The sequence below is a fragment of the Cupressus sempervirens genome, chromosome 7 (assembly GCF_028749045.1).
Source record: "Cupressus sempervirens isolate cs-2001-9-10 chromosome 7, ASM2874904v1, whole genome shotgun sequence".
NCBI lineage: Eukaryota > Viridiplantae > Streptophyta > Pinopsida > Cupressales > Cupressaceae > Cupressus > Cupressus sempervirens.
The window spans coordinates 902,275,394-902,292,162 of NC_143124.1; the positions used below are offsets into that span (position 1 = coordinate 902,275,394).

At 34.6% G+C, this 16,769-nt stretch overlaps 1 protein-coding gene across 1 annotated transcript in view; it reads left to right on the top strand.

Moving 5' to 3' along the window:
* The first annotated feature begins 4,193 nt into the window (after positions 1 to 4,193).
* The window catches only part of LOC149550420 (solute carrier family 40 member 1-like), a 129,671-nt gene continuing 117,095 nt past the window's right edge, over positions 4,194 to 16,769 (top strand). The window contains exon 1 of the mRNA XM_089793439.1: positions 4,194 to 4,963. Within this exon, the coding sequence (XP_089649565.1) occupies positions 4,752 to 4,963 (212 nt within the window). The 5' untranslated portion in view covers positions 4,194 to 4,751. The remainder of the gene's footprint in view (positions 4,964 to 16,769) is intronic.

Genomic DNA, 16,769 nt, shown 5'->3' on the forward strand with positions numbered 1-16,769 from the left:
GTGAAGCAAGATGTGATACAATGGCCAATGCATTTTGAATTGATCCAAATAATTTTCTTTGATGAAATATGATGTTCATTTGATTAGGCTATCAAATGATCATTAATGTCCCATGGCACATCCTAAGGAACAAGATCCTAGATGCTCAATTTTGTGTGGTCACTTTCTAGACTTGTTAGCTTTGAGAGAGGTAAATTTAAATCTTCAAAAGTTGGAATAAGACCCACAACACTAAAATCATACCTACCTTCTAGTTCAAGAAGGAAAATTGAATTTATTAAATTGTATGAGTGTGATTGTATGTTTAAAGTGATAAAGGAATCATGTTCTTTGCACATACAAAAAAGACAAATTTAAGATTTAATGATAATATATTTATAATAGTAAAAAAAGAAGTAAACTATTTATTTTTCTCTTATACATAAAAAATTATTCACCCATAATTATATAAAAAACAAAAATAAATTTTATAAAATTTAAATATTAATAATATAAATCTTTAGCATTAAAAAATAGTTAAAAAATGAGTAATTAATTAAATTAATATAATTATTAAAAAAAATTGACTACATCAGAAAGGTCATAAATTTGAAAAAATAATATTTTCCTTAAATTATACCTAAAATTTTATGTAAAGAACCATTTACCAAAATATAATTTTGTTCATTAAATTTGTAAGTATTTTATTATAAAATATCCATGATCTAAGGTACACATGGACTCATATTTATTCATTTGAAGTACAATGTGCTCCCTTTGCACGAAATAGGACAAACCAATGCCATCTTTGCGTGGAATGGTACAAACCAATTTTGGACAATGAATATCTTTCAATAGAAGAAGAATTTTAGTTCTCCCATGATTGGAAGGATGTTGAGTGTGTGAATTGACTTTTAGGTTGGATTGGTAGCTATAGATTGGTTGGTTAAACTTTCCACCAAATTTCTTATTTTGAAATTTTGAAAATAAAATTATGTAATCTATTATAAGAAATAATTATATAGTTAATATTTTAACAAGAAAGATTATTCATGTATTATACTATTATCTATTATATTTGTAATCATATTTTGTACAATATATGACTCAAAATTAATTATTGATACTTGTAATGAACATGCATTTCTTTCAAGCTTATAATGTCAATGAAATTATAATCTTATTAGATTTCTTGTAAATGACATTATCATGAATACATATGACTAATTATGTATTTTTTTTTATCAAATTATGATACATATAAATAATTAATGGTTTTATAACATTCAAATGAAATTAAAGAAATCAAAATAGAGTTTAAATTCGATACAAACACAAGTTTAAGACAAGTGTCATGTAGTGGCTGTATTTGCCAAAATTATAATAGTTTAAGATTAAAAATTTAATAGTTAGGGAATAGTGAGTCGAGGTAAGTTATAATAGTTTAAGAATAAAAATTTAATAGTGAGCTCTAATGATGTTAATTTAATATAATTGAATCAATATTTTTAAGATTAAAAAGAACTATCTTCATACATATTTAAATATTTGAAGAATAATAATTTATAAAAAATAATAATTAAAAATAAGTGTAATATTAGAATTCATTTATTCTCTTTAAATTATTAAGATTAAAAATAATTATCATTTAACCTACATATATCAAATAATAGTTTCTAACATAAAAATATTTTTAAATTTATAATATGTAACTATTATAGCTAAAAAAAATATTTAATAAGTTTTATGAGTTTGATATTATATATATTTTATCCTTAAATATAGCGCAGTGGTTCCTGGAAATCTGCTGCTATAGGATTCAAATAATATGAGCCAATCAAACTAAAGTAAAATATTTTTCATTATTTTAGAAATTAAGATTTGACATATAAACTTTAGAAAAAATCAAAGGATTAACTTAATTATAAAAATACTTACATTTCATTGGTTAAAATAGGAAGAATTAATCACTGGTTATGCACAATGATTGCAATAGTATGTGCCTCCGACAAATACAATAACGGATTTTAGGAAGATATATATAGTCTTATTAGTACTTGTCCGCTAAGTACTGTTGTGTCATATTTTGAATTACAAATGTTAACTAGTTATTAAATAAGCTCCATTCTACCAATTAAAATTCATTTCATTTGATTTTTCATATAAACTAATAAATATATGCCATTTTTTTTAACTTTATAATTTTTATATATTAAATCTCTAGCTTTTAATTGGATGAATAATTAGACTTATATGAGAATTTGTGAGTTTGTGAGATAGGTTTTTTTATAAAATATTTGAATTGATTTCACTTATCCAAATTTTGACCACATTTGTTATACATTTGTTTAAAGTGCATTAATTTTGATTTAATCAATAATTTGACATTAGTGTTATTTCATCAATTTTTATTTATTAGTGATTAAAATTGTATTTGAACGAATTAGAATTTTTTTATTTTTATTTTTTAAAATTAGAAACTTTAATAGCAAAAATACTTATTTGTTAAATATTTGAATTGATAAATATATTATTTTCATTCATCCAATACTAATATAAAATTAATTTATTAAATAGTTCTTTCCATTTTCTTTATTTAAATTTTAATATTATATTGTAAAATTTTAAACATAAAATATCATAAAACTAAATTGAATACATATATTTTTTAGCATTTTTTTAACTGCTTAGGAGTAGGATTATCCCACAATACCGACCTATAATCTTTTGAACTCACAAACATTGACTCCTTCCCAAAATAGTAAGGTGTTATCAAGCTAATATTTAGACCTTTCAAATTTTCATTTCTCAATTCATACTAAATTTCCATATTTATAGTTGTAATGAGTGATAAACATGTAGGGTGAGACTAAGTATCCTTGATGTAAGTCTTGCAAGCTTGAAATAAACTAATAAGATTCTTTGAAGTTTGTGCAAACAAAGAGGTAATGGAATAAAAATGAAAATCCCATTTCCAACCCTCCAAACATAAGTCTTAACTTATCTAAAATATGAATAAGAAAAATCTTAAACAAATATAGGCAGGGCACCCTATTTATAGGCAGGGTACTAATGTTTCTTTTTACCCCCCCTTCCTATTAATTTTTGACAAGAATTATTCTATATCTAAAGTTATTCTTAAAGTTCAACAAACTTTTTATTTTAAAATTAATTTATGTTGATTTATTACCTTTTTCTAATTGGTCCATTACATTTTTGGTGGGCTTTATTTTATTTTTCCATTGCAAAAAATAAAATATTTTCTAACATGCATTAATGAATTCATTAATTGCACTCTATCTTTTACATATTTGTGACAACTTCATTATTAATTACAACTCTATCTTTTGTATATTTGTCAGATTACAGTTATAAAATAATTAAAACTTTATCTTTTAAATATTTGTCACAAGTTGATTAGATTTATTAATAAAAAATCATGTTTTTATCTTTCACAACAAAAATAATGTCTTATCAATATTAATATCACAATTTTTAGTTTTGAATATAGTATTTAAAAATGTTAATATATTTTATATTATTTTAAAAATTAGTTTTATATAAATCAATAATTACTAAATTTGATTTTTTATTAAAATATATTATTGCTATTAAGAATTGTATTGCTTTATATATATAAACTTTACTATATATCAATTAAAAAAAAAAAACAATTAATCTCGAAATTTAACTTATCTAATAAAATTTTAAAAATTAAGTTTGTTAGTTAAAACTCTATTCATTCAAATCTCGCAATTTTACAATACATTACAATATGTTGTATATTTTTAGACAATGAGTAGTCGCCACATTATTCTATAAAATTAAAATTTAAAATATAAATTTGCTAAAATTTATAACTTCTCTTTTCAAAACCATAATTTTAACAAATATTACATCCAATTTATTTCTCTAGAGACAGGGACTAGCGCTCAAAGAGCTCCAGGGACTAGCGCTCAAAGAGCTCTTGTTCAACTCCAATCCCATCATCAAAGAAAAATAGTTTTCGATCTTCATTTAAAAATTCCAATGAAAAATATATGCCCCCAAAATATAATTAATCAGTCAACTGTCAAACATTTTCAATTATATATTTCAGATTCCTCTCACTCTTGTACGACAGATTTTTATTAATTAAAATAAAACATTAAAATAAAACAATTAAATACTTATAATCTCTGCATGCAAATATATGCATTCTATTTAAGTCATGCGGGAAACGGCTTACCTCAAAATCTTGGGAAACATATTTGAATATATATAATACATCAACCAGTTGCGCAAAATACAAAGGCACCTATATTTTTTCTTGTTAGGTACTTTGAACAATCCTAAAACGGAAGCTACATATATATGATCTACAAGTCAAAACATATCTCTGTGGCAACAGTAAGCCAGCCATGGAACATGGTTTTGTCCGTATGGATACAGTCCATGTACGTTCTTCTAGAGGATAGTAACTATATAGCTTCTACAATTGTTAAAAATCCTGGGTGGTCATGTATGAAAGCTAATCAGCAAACCGTTTCAAGCTAAGATTAAATTATGGTTTTAGAGACATAATAACGAGGTTTTTCGCATTGCTTCAGTTCATCTCAGGTCGGTTCTGATTTATAACGAGTATTACCCAGCATGTAATTCCTGATTTATCAGCTAAAAGCTAAAGTTGGTCAATCAAATTTGGCAAGCAGGATGTGCAATATGTGGTCTTAAGAGTGTTTATGTAAGTATATTTGGAAACTGTGAATTGGTGTATTATTAGAAGATCATATATGGCAGATCTGGAGGAGCATCTTGTGCCTAAGGGAAAAACTGATTTGGAAGAAGAAGAAATTATAGAGGCAACAACTAATAATTCACATACAAAAGAATCAGGCAGTCGGGATTGTGATGTGGAGTCACAAAATGGGCGCGGAATTGAAGTGCCTGCTCACATCTTGAGATATCTTTATTTGGGTCATTTTCTAGGGAGATGGGGAGCAAGGTATTTTAACATAACATGAAATGGTCATGACCCAAGTGCAGTTTCTTTCTATCTCCCTTTGATCTGATAATTCTTTGGCTTTATGCATTTGAACAAGCTTCTTGATAGGATCTGACTCTTTGCCTTTATCAAATTTTAGCGGTTGATATGTTGTTTGGTATCAAGGTTTAGATCTTCAAATGTTTTTTTTGCCTCTTAGTTTGCTCACTTGGTCAGAATTTTAACCTTCTGGGTAACACTGATTATGCTAGGAGGAAGGCTATGCTCGAACGAACCCTTAACGTGTTAGGTGCAATTGATTATACTTGGTGACGATTCAAAAAAATGTTAAGTTGAAAGTTTCTTTGAAGGTATGTATTAGGAGTTATCTTAAGGGTCATGACGATCTCGTGGGTCAGAATGGGATTAATCCCGGTGCAAGTTCAGGACATTTCTTATCCAAAATGTTTTTAAAATTTGGAAGGTGCCATCCATGTATTGTTTCCTAATTTTCCAGAATAAATTAGCATCAGGCAAATTGTGAAGCAGTTTGCCTGTCGCCACTACCTGCCTCAGTAAGGATGGAACCCTGCCCGATGTAGCCAGTGGCACTGGTAACAAGAATCCTGGATATAATCTCATTTTGAATGCGAAATTAAACTGTATCCTCTGCGAAATTAAAATAGTCTGATCTTAACACGGACTATCACTCAATGTAAAATTATTTTAATTTGGTTTCTTACTTCACAGGGTATACGAAGAAGGGCATACTCGGCTCCATGAGGGGCAGTTCTGAACCTTATGCTATTCCCATGTAAGGTGTATATAAGTTGCTTTATTCTAGTTTGCGTGAGCTTCTCCCAGCCATACCCTGACATAGTTTTGCTGCCCAAAGGAAGTTGATGAAATCCTTCGGCAATTACTTCATGCAGGTAGGGTGCATCATTTAGTAATATGATTTCTCAGTGTTATCAGTGTTCCACAATCCATTCATTTTTTTGTAATTAGCTTCTTCCATTCAATTTTTTGCAAAGCTTCAACGAGGAATTGATTCAACGGGAATGCTATCCAGATAGTGTTTTCCTACAGAGCCTTGACATTTTCTATTTTTCCCGGTGCTATTATTCAGGGAAAGCTTAGCATTTGCTTAATTTGACAGACACCATGCTAAAATTTATATACCCCAAGTACATTCCTTAAGGCATGGAATCCATTTGCGAGGGTGAATTAGAGTAAATATCCATCATGGGCCCTTCCTTTTATTGGTTTTGAGACAACCATAATTTCTAGATTTTATGGTAGTAACGTCCACAATTTATGCTGGACATTTTATAAAATCTAAAGAAGATTTTCAAATGTTCTTTTCTCTTAGTTTGCTCGCTTAGACAGAATTTTAACCTTCTAGGCAACATTGATTATGCAAGGAGGAAGGTTACACATGAGCAGACTATTAATTTGTTAGGTGCAATTGATTATACATGGTGGAAAGTTGAATATTATAAGTGAAATGTTTCTTCGGACGTATTATCTAAAGGGTTGTAGAATGGCTACTAGACAGAATAATAAAGCAAGAGTTCAACTATACTAGTATTCCAAAGCATTTACTACCAATATCACATGTACCAAAGTTGGTCAGGGAAACTAGTACATTTATTGATTACTAAAAACAAGTACAACATTCATGTTCCAATGTTCTTAAATAGTAGTCGGTTGGCTAGGAAGACCGACCAATGCATCCCCTCACTACCTAACTACCCAACCTCAACTAACTATCTTTAATTACATCATTGTATTATTTTGCCCTACATCTATCCCCCCCAAAAAAGAAGTCGTCTTCCAGATGCCTACCTGGCAAAAACCAAAAGGAAACTATACTTCAAGAAGTAGGGTGCAAGGACGTCCCTGGATTGGATGCCCATTCACAAAGATGTCATACCTCTCGCTCTGCAGCCATCTACTTAGCTTGAACTCCTTGCAATAGGTTGATGCCAATTTCTCACCTTGAGCTGCTTTCCCGCTTCTTAGGCTGCTTTCTTTGCTTCCCATTCTACTTTCATCCTTCTTGTCAACTCCTTTTCTTGCTGAAGCTCCATGAATGTCCCTCTAAAATCTTCCTCCATTTGAGCAAGTGACCACATAAGTGGTGGCTGCTCCGTCATTGTAGGTATGGTATGTCCAGCCTTCCATATGCCAACTACCTCCTCATGCTCGACTCCACTTTGCATGAGTAAACTCTAGTCTGTATGGTAGTCTTTCTTCATGAATGCCACTAGGGACTCTGCTGCTCGAACTATGGTATCCAGGTTATGCTCCTTGGCCTCTTTGAGAATATCCTTGGTGATTTGCCCCATCCCGTATAACTTCCTTAGAAGCATCTTAGTTTTGTCCTCTAGTGACAATCTTGTCACTTTTGTTTCTAATGGCTCCAAGTGCTCAGTGTGCTTCCTCGGTTTGTGCTTCCATTATGTCTTCAATTTCGATCTCCAAGGGAGGTGATGAAGGTTGAGCTATCACTTCAAACTTTCCTAGCAATTTTTCAACTTCGTCCAATATTGAGTTGTCAACCTGTGTTACCTCCTCAAGGTCGGTTACTTCCATATGCTCCCCACTTTGGGATTCTTTCTTCCCTATAGATTGTACCACTAAGGCAATTGGTTGAGCCACTTCAATGCTTGCTGGTGTTTCCAATCTCACCCTCTGGGCAGTTGTCTTCTTGTGGCATCGAAGGTCGATTACCTTAGTGTGAGCTAGCTGGTCTAGAGGAACCAAGTTTGCTACTACTGGAAATTAAATTCTTTTTTCCCCCACTGAGGAATCAACTGCTTACTTCCTAATCCTTGTGTATTGATTACCCTCTCATCCTTGTCTGTTGCGCCTGCCATACTGAATACCTCCTTCGCACCATCTTTGTCCTTTCCTACCTCATCTTGCGTTGCCTGTGTACCTTCTGTCTGCTTATGATCTTTCGTACAAACTTCCGTGCAACCCTTGTCCTCTGTTGCTACCTTATGTATATGGGTTCCTGTATGGCCCTCTTGCGTACAAATTCCTTCCTATGCCATTGCCTCCACTGTACGGTCATCTCCTTTGTTGTGGCCAATTAGTGCAATAGTGCCTCCTCATCTCTACGTCTTCTTGTATGTGAATCTCGACATACTTTGGTATGGCTCTAGGAAATGGTCCTTCTGGTGGCAAGAAAGTGGTGGCAAGAAAGTGACTTCTTCAGGTGTGCATTTGAGGTGACTTCATTGAAATTTTTCTTTATGGGAGTCTAAAGAAGATGCTTCTGTACTTGTGCCTTCCTCCAAAATTTCATCTTCTTGGTTTGTGTTATGTGTCTAAATAAAAGTCTTTGTAACCACCATCTGCCTTAGTTTCTTCTTCCTTGGCTACCTCCCTCTAGGCCCTATTCCAAATATGTCCATGTGAAACCAATATGCCATGGTGGGCTTATAAGGATCTACTCTGTTTCCTGGTATGAATGTCCTTCTATGCTCCGATGCCACCTATGTTTGAATTGCTTTGAGAAATAGGGCTATGGAATGATGAGGCATGAAAAATGCTTTATGCTTCAATGACAAGATATCCCTTAACCTTTCTGAAAGGACTCATGCCCAATAGTTAGAAGTCCATTTACTATGGGTAACATCCAGATGGCAATGTCAGACATGCGGTTTCCACCCATGAGTTTTCTCTTTCTATAATGTCCCCATCTTTTTAGCATCTTAGTGGAGTTCTTAGCCTTGACATTCTCCGAAGGCCAAGTGGAGAAATAAGGAGAAATTGATTAAATTAATTTCTTATAAAGCCATTAAATAAATTAAAATAAAAAGGTGACTTTATATTTAAATAATTTAATTAATTGAGAGTGCATTAATTATTAGACGGGGGGAAACTTCTAGTAATTTAATTTTCTAGAAGCACAATTAATTATTGTATTGCAAGAGAGAAGCTTCTAGCGAGTGCATTAATTATTGGAAGGGAGAAACTTCTAGTAATTTAATTTCCTAAAAGCACATTAATTATTGGAAAGGGAGAAACTTCTAGAGAATGCAATTATTAAATATTTTATTTCCTTCTAGAAGGATGAAGGAAAAGTATAAATAGAGGTGAGAGCTTCATTGTTTATCATCCGATTATTGTGAATTGCATTTGATATTAAGTTGGGAGAAGAAACTAAGGTTCCCGATTTCAGTCAGCCATTGGAGAATGTCAACTCTTCAGTGTTGCAACCATTTGAGGTGGTGAAATATCCATTGAATTTGGTATTCAGGAGAGCTTCAATTCAGGAGTTCCATTTGTGCTTAAATTGGAGAATAGATTTTGGTTGCTACAATACGCATGCACGATGCCGCACTGCAGTATCTACTTTTGATTCATTTCCATTCTTGGGCATCACTATTATCAGGTTCCTCTTGTAACTATTAGTAGTTATCATTGTACTTTATGAGCATATGATTTTGCTGTTATAATTCAAAATCAAATTTTGGCATTACTGTAGTCATTATTGTATGTCAATTGTTTGTCAAAATGTCAGTTGGTTGTAGGTATGCATTTCATGTCTAGTTTCCATGTATTTGCATTGAAAATACCAAAAGAATTGCACTTGCATATTAGTTCCTTGTAAGAGGATATTACATTGGTATTAGAGCTTGCTTGCAAAGTGTTTGACAAAATGTCAAACAACTGAACTAGAGAAGATTTTGGTGTTTGAAGAAGTTATAACTTGTTGGGGTTACTACATCTAGGTCCGCAATGCACTTCCATTCTTCATTGGCTATAAATGTTTTCTTCAACCCTTGACTATTATTCTTGCTCAAAATGTTGTCCCATTCCTATTCTGCAAGATCACTCCTACACATGAGGCCTAGCCATTTTTTCTTCTCCTCCATTATCATTTTTTTGGGGGGTTTTGTTGCGTCATGCCCATGGTTAGGGCCCCAAATACTTTGTCTCTTTTGGAGAATATGAAATAGTGAGGGTTTGCTGAAAATACAGAATCACAGATTTATGCCCTTTTTTGTCATATCTAGCAACCATGGTTCTCAACACAGGATCAAATTCTTATAAATAAAAAATAGGCATGACAATGGTTTTATCTACCTTTGCCTTGCACAGTGCCTCCTTCAGCACATGGTTTTCCTCTGCATTTTCCCACCATGTCTTGCATTCGCTTCCTACCACACTTTCAAATATGACATTAGCGGTTGTAATCTTTTTTTGCATTATTCCCCTTGTTTTTCTTTGTGGCTATTTTCTTCACTTGCAAGACTTTGTCTTTTCTTGAATCACTAATTGTTCCTCTACTTGGGTTACCAATGCTTGTCTTTACCATCTTGTAATTGTTGTTAAATCTCCGAATTGTCGTTGTGTCTTCAACCTTTGGATTGTCTTCCATGTAACTATCTCCTACCACGTGTTGGTGGGTAATTTCTTCTTGGTACAACTCCCTTAGGTATGGCCTATTTATCTCCTTGATACTGTACTCATAGCATTCCTCATGTACTACTTCCTAATGTATACAACGATTAGTTCTTGTGATGCTCTATTCATACGTCATCTCTCCTTCGTATGTGGGTGTTCTCCTTCCATCCAAACTCGATTGATTTCCTCCTACTTGTACGTGGTTGAATTCTTGTTGTCTGTACTGCTATCAATTCTTATGATATTTTGGATTGATTCTTGTACAACACTCCTGTACTTGACTCCTTCCTTTGGCCATACGCAAGCTCTGATCCCTGCTGTTGGTATGGAAGCCTTCTTACCTTCGAGTGGGATTCTTCCTCTTCATACCCTGATTCCTTGTACTCTAGCCTTTTTTACTTCAATTCTTTGTACTCCCATGCCACTATTGCTTATGCATACGAAGAATCCCCTTTGTACTCCAACTCTCCTTCCTACTGCAAATGTGTGTACGAAGAATGCCTTTTGTACTGCAACTCTCCTACGGACTTCAACTCCTCTACCTACTCTTAACTCTTTTGTGTACTGTAATTCTTGGAATATGAATGCTACTCCTCCATCTTGTATACAAAGGGGCAATGTTATGATTTCTTTTTGGTTTTATTATTTTCACTTTAGTCCTTTCCTTTTTTTTTCTTCCTTTATTACCTCTCCATGCTTTTCTTCGTTTATAGCTATGGAATAAATAGGAAAATCCTCCTTCCTTTCTATATATGGTTTCGATTTAGACCCATTAACTAGGTCTTTTAGAGGATTATTATTAAGGTTGACAACTTTATTGCTCCGTTTTCCCTTACTTCCATTATCCCATATGGTCTCAACCTTTGTACTTTGAACTTGGCTTTATTTCATTCTTACCATTATACTTAAGTACTAATTGCCTCAGTTAACATTCATCTCCTTCAAATGTTTATCATGCCAAATTTTTTGTCTTCATTGTGCCACTTTGGTAGCCCATTGAGCCATTGTCCTTCCATCCAATTTTATTAAGGCATTGAGTTGTTCTCTTAAACTCTCCATATCCCCTAACCTGTGTTCAATTGCTACTCTTAGGCTAGGTATTGCATATTCTACTGGCATCACGGCCTCCTATCCGTACATTAAGTGAAAGAGGTTTTCCCAGTGGTGGCCTTGGAAGTAGTCCTGTATGCCTATAAGATTGCTGGAAGTCTTTCCTCCTAGTCTCCTTTTTCCACTCCACAAGTCTTTTACAAAATTGTTACCAATACTTTGTTTGTGATCTCCGCTTGACCATTGGCCCTGGGTTAGTATGGATTGGAAAGAGAATGGAAAATTTGGTACTCACATTTCATTTTCTTGATTGCCTAGTTTACAAATTGTAGTCCTTTTGCACTTGTTATCTATAGGGGTATGCCAAACTGAGTCACTATCTGTTTATAAAGGAATTTGGCTATACTTAGAGCCATGTTGTTTGGAAGTGCCCTTTGCCTACACCCATTTTGTGAGATACTTTGTTGCAACCACTATATATTTGCTTTTGTGAGTGTTGCTAGTAGGCAGAGGGCCCACAAATTCTAAACCCTAGCACTCAAATAGCTTCTGTCATTGCTATGGAAATAACGACATGAAGTCTCTTTTGAGAGGTTTTCCTTCCCTTTGACATGTATCACAATTGAGGACCCATTCTTGGGCATCTGCATGAAGTGTAGGCCACTAGAGTCCCACCAAGAGTACCTTTCGGGCTACTGCATCCGGTCCCATATGACCTCTTGTCAGGCCTTCATGGGATTCCCTCAGAACCTCAGGGATCTCTTCCTCCATCACACCTCCTTAAGACCTCATTTGGCCTATAATATCCCCAACAGGTTATAACTTCATCAAACACCAAATTCTTCTCTAATTTAGTTGTTTGACATTTCAACAAACACTTTGCAAGCAAGCTTTAATACCACTATAATATCCCTTACAATTTTGAAATAATTTTTTGATTCCTTAACTTGAGAATTTTGTCAAAGACTTTGCACACAAGGGATATATAGCAGATCTAAATTCTGATTTCTTTCTAAATGCCAAGCTTTGATAGATATGCTTGCAAAGAACTCTAGAACATCTAACAATGAAGATGCAAATGCTTTTGTATTTTTTTGAAAGATATATCATTGATTACAAATAAGAAAATATGCATCTACAACAATAAGACATTAGGGCAACAAATTCTGATGTAAAACTCTGATATAAATAAGATTACGAATGATTTCTAAATTGTTACACATGCCCTAAGATATTCAAATCTATCCTCCATGCAATGCAAAATGAAATAGATATGAACTTGGAAACTATTCAAGATAATCTAGAGTTTTACTGTAGTGAGTTCCTTTAGCAGCAACAATACTGTAGCATATCGCTATAGCGACGACACTGTAGCAGCGTTACTGTATTGGCGTTGTTGTAGCAACGATACTGTAGCAATATCCAACTTATTTCTTCAATCTTACTCCATGAAGTTGGCCCTAGGCCACAAATTTGACACAATTTGACACAATGAAAAGATTGATTTGTCTTCTCCAACAATTGCAGCCCCTTGAAGGATCTTTCACTAATATGCCTGAATAGAACACCTGTATGATGTCCTCTCAATATCAAATTTACTGGGTATTTCACCAGCGCAAATGGAGGCTTACAAAAGAACTCCATTCTCTAGTGGAAAATGTTGAAACCCTTGGCTCCACACAACTCATCAAATATAAATGACAATAATCAGATGATAAGAAAAGAGCATCTCATGCCTCCTTTATTCTTTCCTTGTAGGAGCTCACCTACTTTTCTCCCCAATGTGGGATAAAAGATATTCTTATATTTTCACTTAATTATAATATTATTTATGAAATTATGCCCCATCATAAAGTGCTATTCCCCAATAAAACCCTCTAACCACCATATTAGCCTATGAGGATCACAATAATAGGCTAATCCCTGAAATTATGATGCTGGCGAAAAATGGGGACATTACATGGCCCCATCTTATGCAATAACCCATTAGTAAGTTGGAATGTATTACTTGTCAATACAATATTTCTCCTTTCTGCAATTGACATTTCTTTGGGAAAGGTAGCAGTTGATAATTATTGGCTAATACCTTCGAACCACTATTGTAAGACCATTTGAAACAAGTGGGCATCCGGAAAGTCTTTGTTTACTCCATTTCTAGTAGTTTCTCTTGATTTTATTCAAGACAATTGATCAACAATCACATGGCTTTTCCTTGGCCAGACTATGATTTTGAAAGTAAATTCTTGAAGGATGATTAGCTACCTACTCACTCTTCCTTGGATAATACGTTTGTTAACTAGATACGTGAGAGCTTGATGTTCCACAATAAATGTAAATGGAGTGGTTAATAAATAATCTCTAAACTTTTTGAACTACATAGACCATACCTAGTGCTTCTCTCTCTGTGGTGTTGTAATTTCGTTCTGCTTTTGAAAGTAGCTTGCTAGCAAAGTACACTGGATGGTCCAATCCCTCCTTTCCAGTTTGTGCCAAGGTGGTGCCTATTGCATGGTTAGATGTGTCCACATGGACTTGAAACTTTTTGTTCCAGTCAGGATATATGAGGATTGGAGCTCCCACTAGCCTCTTTAATTCTTGAAAGGCCTCCTCTTGGTCCTTTCCCCATGCAAATATCTCCCCTTTCCTGATTAATTTCTCTAATGGTAGGGATACTTCTGCAAATCCCTTTATAAGTCTCCTATAATATTACACATTCCCTAAAATTGATTTGACACCAGCCACATCCACGAGAGCTTCCATGTTAACAATGACTTTGATTTTGTCAAGATCCGTTTTCAATCCTTCTTTGCATACTATGTGTTTGAGGAGCCTGCCTTGGGGGACCATGAATCTACATTTCTTTGGGTTTAATGCTAGCCTAACCCTTTTGCATCGTTCCATGCATTTTCCTATAACCTTCAGGTGGTGTTCCTTCCCGCTATAGATAGACCATTCGTCTAGAAAGGCCTTGAAATTTCCTATTGACATCCCATCAAAGATGTGAAGAGTAATCCTTTGAAATGTGGCTGGTGCATTACATAGCCCAAATGGCACCTGGTTGTAAGAATATATCCTTTTCTCCACTACGAAGGTGGATTTCAGTTTATCCTCTTCGGCAATACTAATTTGGTTGTACCTTGAAAACTTGCCCATAAAGGAGTACATTTCCTGTCTAACCACTTCTTCTAGAATATTGTCCATAAAGGGGATTGGGAAGGGGTCTTTTATGGTTACTACATTTAGGTACCTGAAGTCTACGCAGATCAAGATTTGATTCCCATCCTTTTCAAGGATATAACTATGGACGACACCCACTTGCTGGTTTGTACTTTGAATATTATTAACATCTTAGTTACCTCCTCTTGAATTTCAGACACATAGTTCTTATTCATTTAATAAGGCCTTTTGCATACTGGTCTTGCTCCTTCTACTAAAGGTATTTGATGGACACACAGTTCTGGTGGCGCTACTTTTACGTCTTTGTACGCCCATGCAAAAACGTCCTTTTACTCAAAAAATATTCTAAATTCTATTGCTTTCAATACAAAATCCCAATCGTCTCCTATAAATGTCTCTTTAGACTGGTCTACTTCGTGTAAACTCAACTTCTCCATCTTATCCTCCTCATACTCTATTCTTTTATCCTTATGGAATGTGTGTGTTGGGGTGTCATCAATTGAGGGATAACCTTCCTTAAGTTCCATTTCTTGACTCCACAACATATTACAATTTGGTTGAAACCCTTCATAGTCCCCCATTTTCTAGTGAAACAAATCGTTGAGGGAACCTATTTCATTTGCTGAACATTCTCCCACTCGTAGAACGTGTTCTTCATTTGGCTTGATTCCGTTGCCATCCTTTATCTTAGCTTCTGAATCAGATGCAAGCTCCTGACTTATAGACTGGCTCCTTAAGTCAATTGTGTATTTCCAACAGTCTACTTTGATGGAAAGGGTATTTTTCTTCGAGTTGTGATTTGCCTTCATTGAGATTAATAATTCATTGTAACCCTTATTGGTTTTCTGAGATTAACCATCCTCTCCTCAATAATGATGTACATGGCTTCCCTCGCCAACTGATGTGTCCCAATCGCCACTTTTTGTCCCATTAAGGTCCTAATGGGCTTGATCCCATGTTGATCAGCTCCTACTAACTAGAAAGTGGGTGGCCAAAGGGTTGGTTTCCTGACGACCTTCCAAATTTCTTCAAGGACATTAACACCCTAGCCTCCATCCACAGTAGTATTAGTCAATTTGTACCTCATAATCTCCATCTCTACCACTACCGGTATCCTTCCCATCCCTATGGTAAATACAAAGTTAGTCTTTCCCTGCTTTTACTTCCTCCTTCAATGGTTCCTCCTTAGTACTGTTTCCATGAGCTATTGCCACCCTTAAGTGTAGTAGGGTCTTCAATTGATCCCCAATATTTTTTGGTATAGTGGGCTCCGGGACTTGCTTCATGATGTTAGTTTCCAGGATGGGCTTGGTGGAGGAAGGTTTAGAAGTACTTACCTTTCCTTCCTTATCAATGAATTATTGGATTGCCACTTGGCTTCATCCAACCTCTCCTTTTTCGTTAAGTTTTCTAGCTTACATCCAGGTGATGGATAATACTTCCTCCTTTGGTTCTGCCACCTCCAACATGTTCACACTTTTATGTTTGGAGCAATTGCATCCTCGTGATTACGCGGTTCCGCACCATTGGCAGAGCATCCCTACACTTTGTCCTCCACTCTGATAGTCACGGGAAAAGTGTCCTCATTCATTCATTCATTACATCTCCTACATTGTATCATGTGCTGTCCCCTAGAGTCGTACTGAATCCAACTTCTTGGTGTGTTATTATTACTATTATTATTGCTACCCCTCTTGTTGTTTTGGTACCCTCCAGGTGATGCTTCCATGTTTGTGCTGCGTGGAGGAGTAGAGAGAGGTGTGGATGGTTCTCCTCGAGTAAAAAATACCTGGGCATTGTGTGCTTTCAAATTGTAGGGACATTTCTTGATGGAGTGCCCCATTACCTGACATATGCCACATAATGCCTTTCTAGGGGAAGTGTTTTTTGTGTGTCCTTCCTTTTGACATTCTGTACACCATAGTTATTTTCCTTCTTTTTTCTCCTCCTTGCTTCCTATTATCTCCTTCATCATCCTTATCACGTCTTTTCACAATGCTTGGATAGTTTTAGAGTTGTCCCCATTTTCTTTAGAACTATCGCTCCCATTTCCATGCCTCATTTCTTTAGAGGTTTTTCTTTCACTCTCTATATTCATCGCGTAAGGAGACGTGTCGGCAAATGATGATGGTGGGACAATTTTCATTTTTATCCATAGGGACGAGTTAACCCTTCA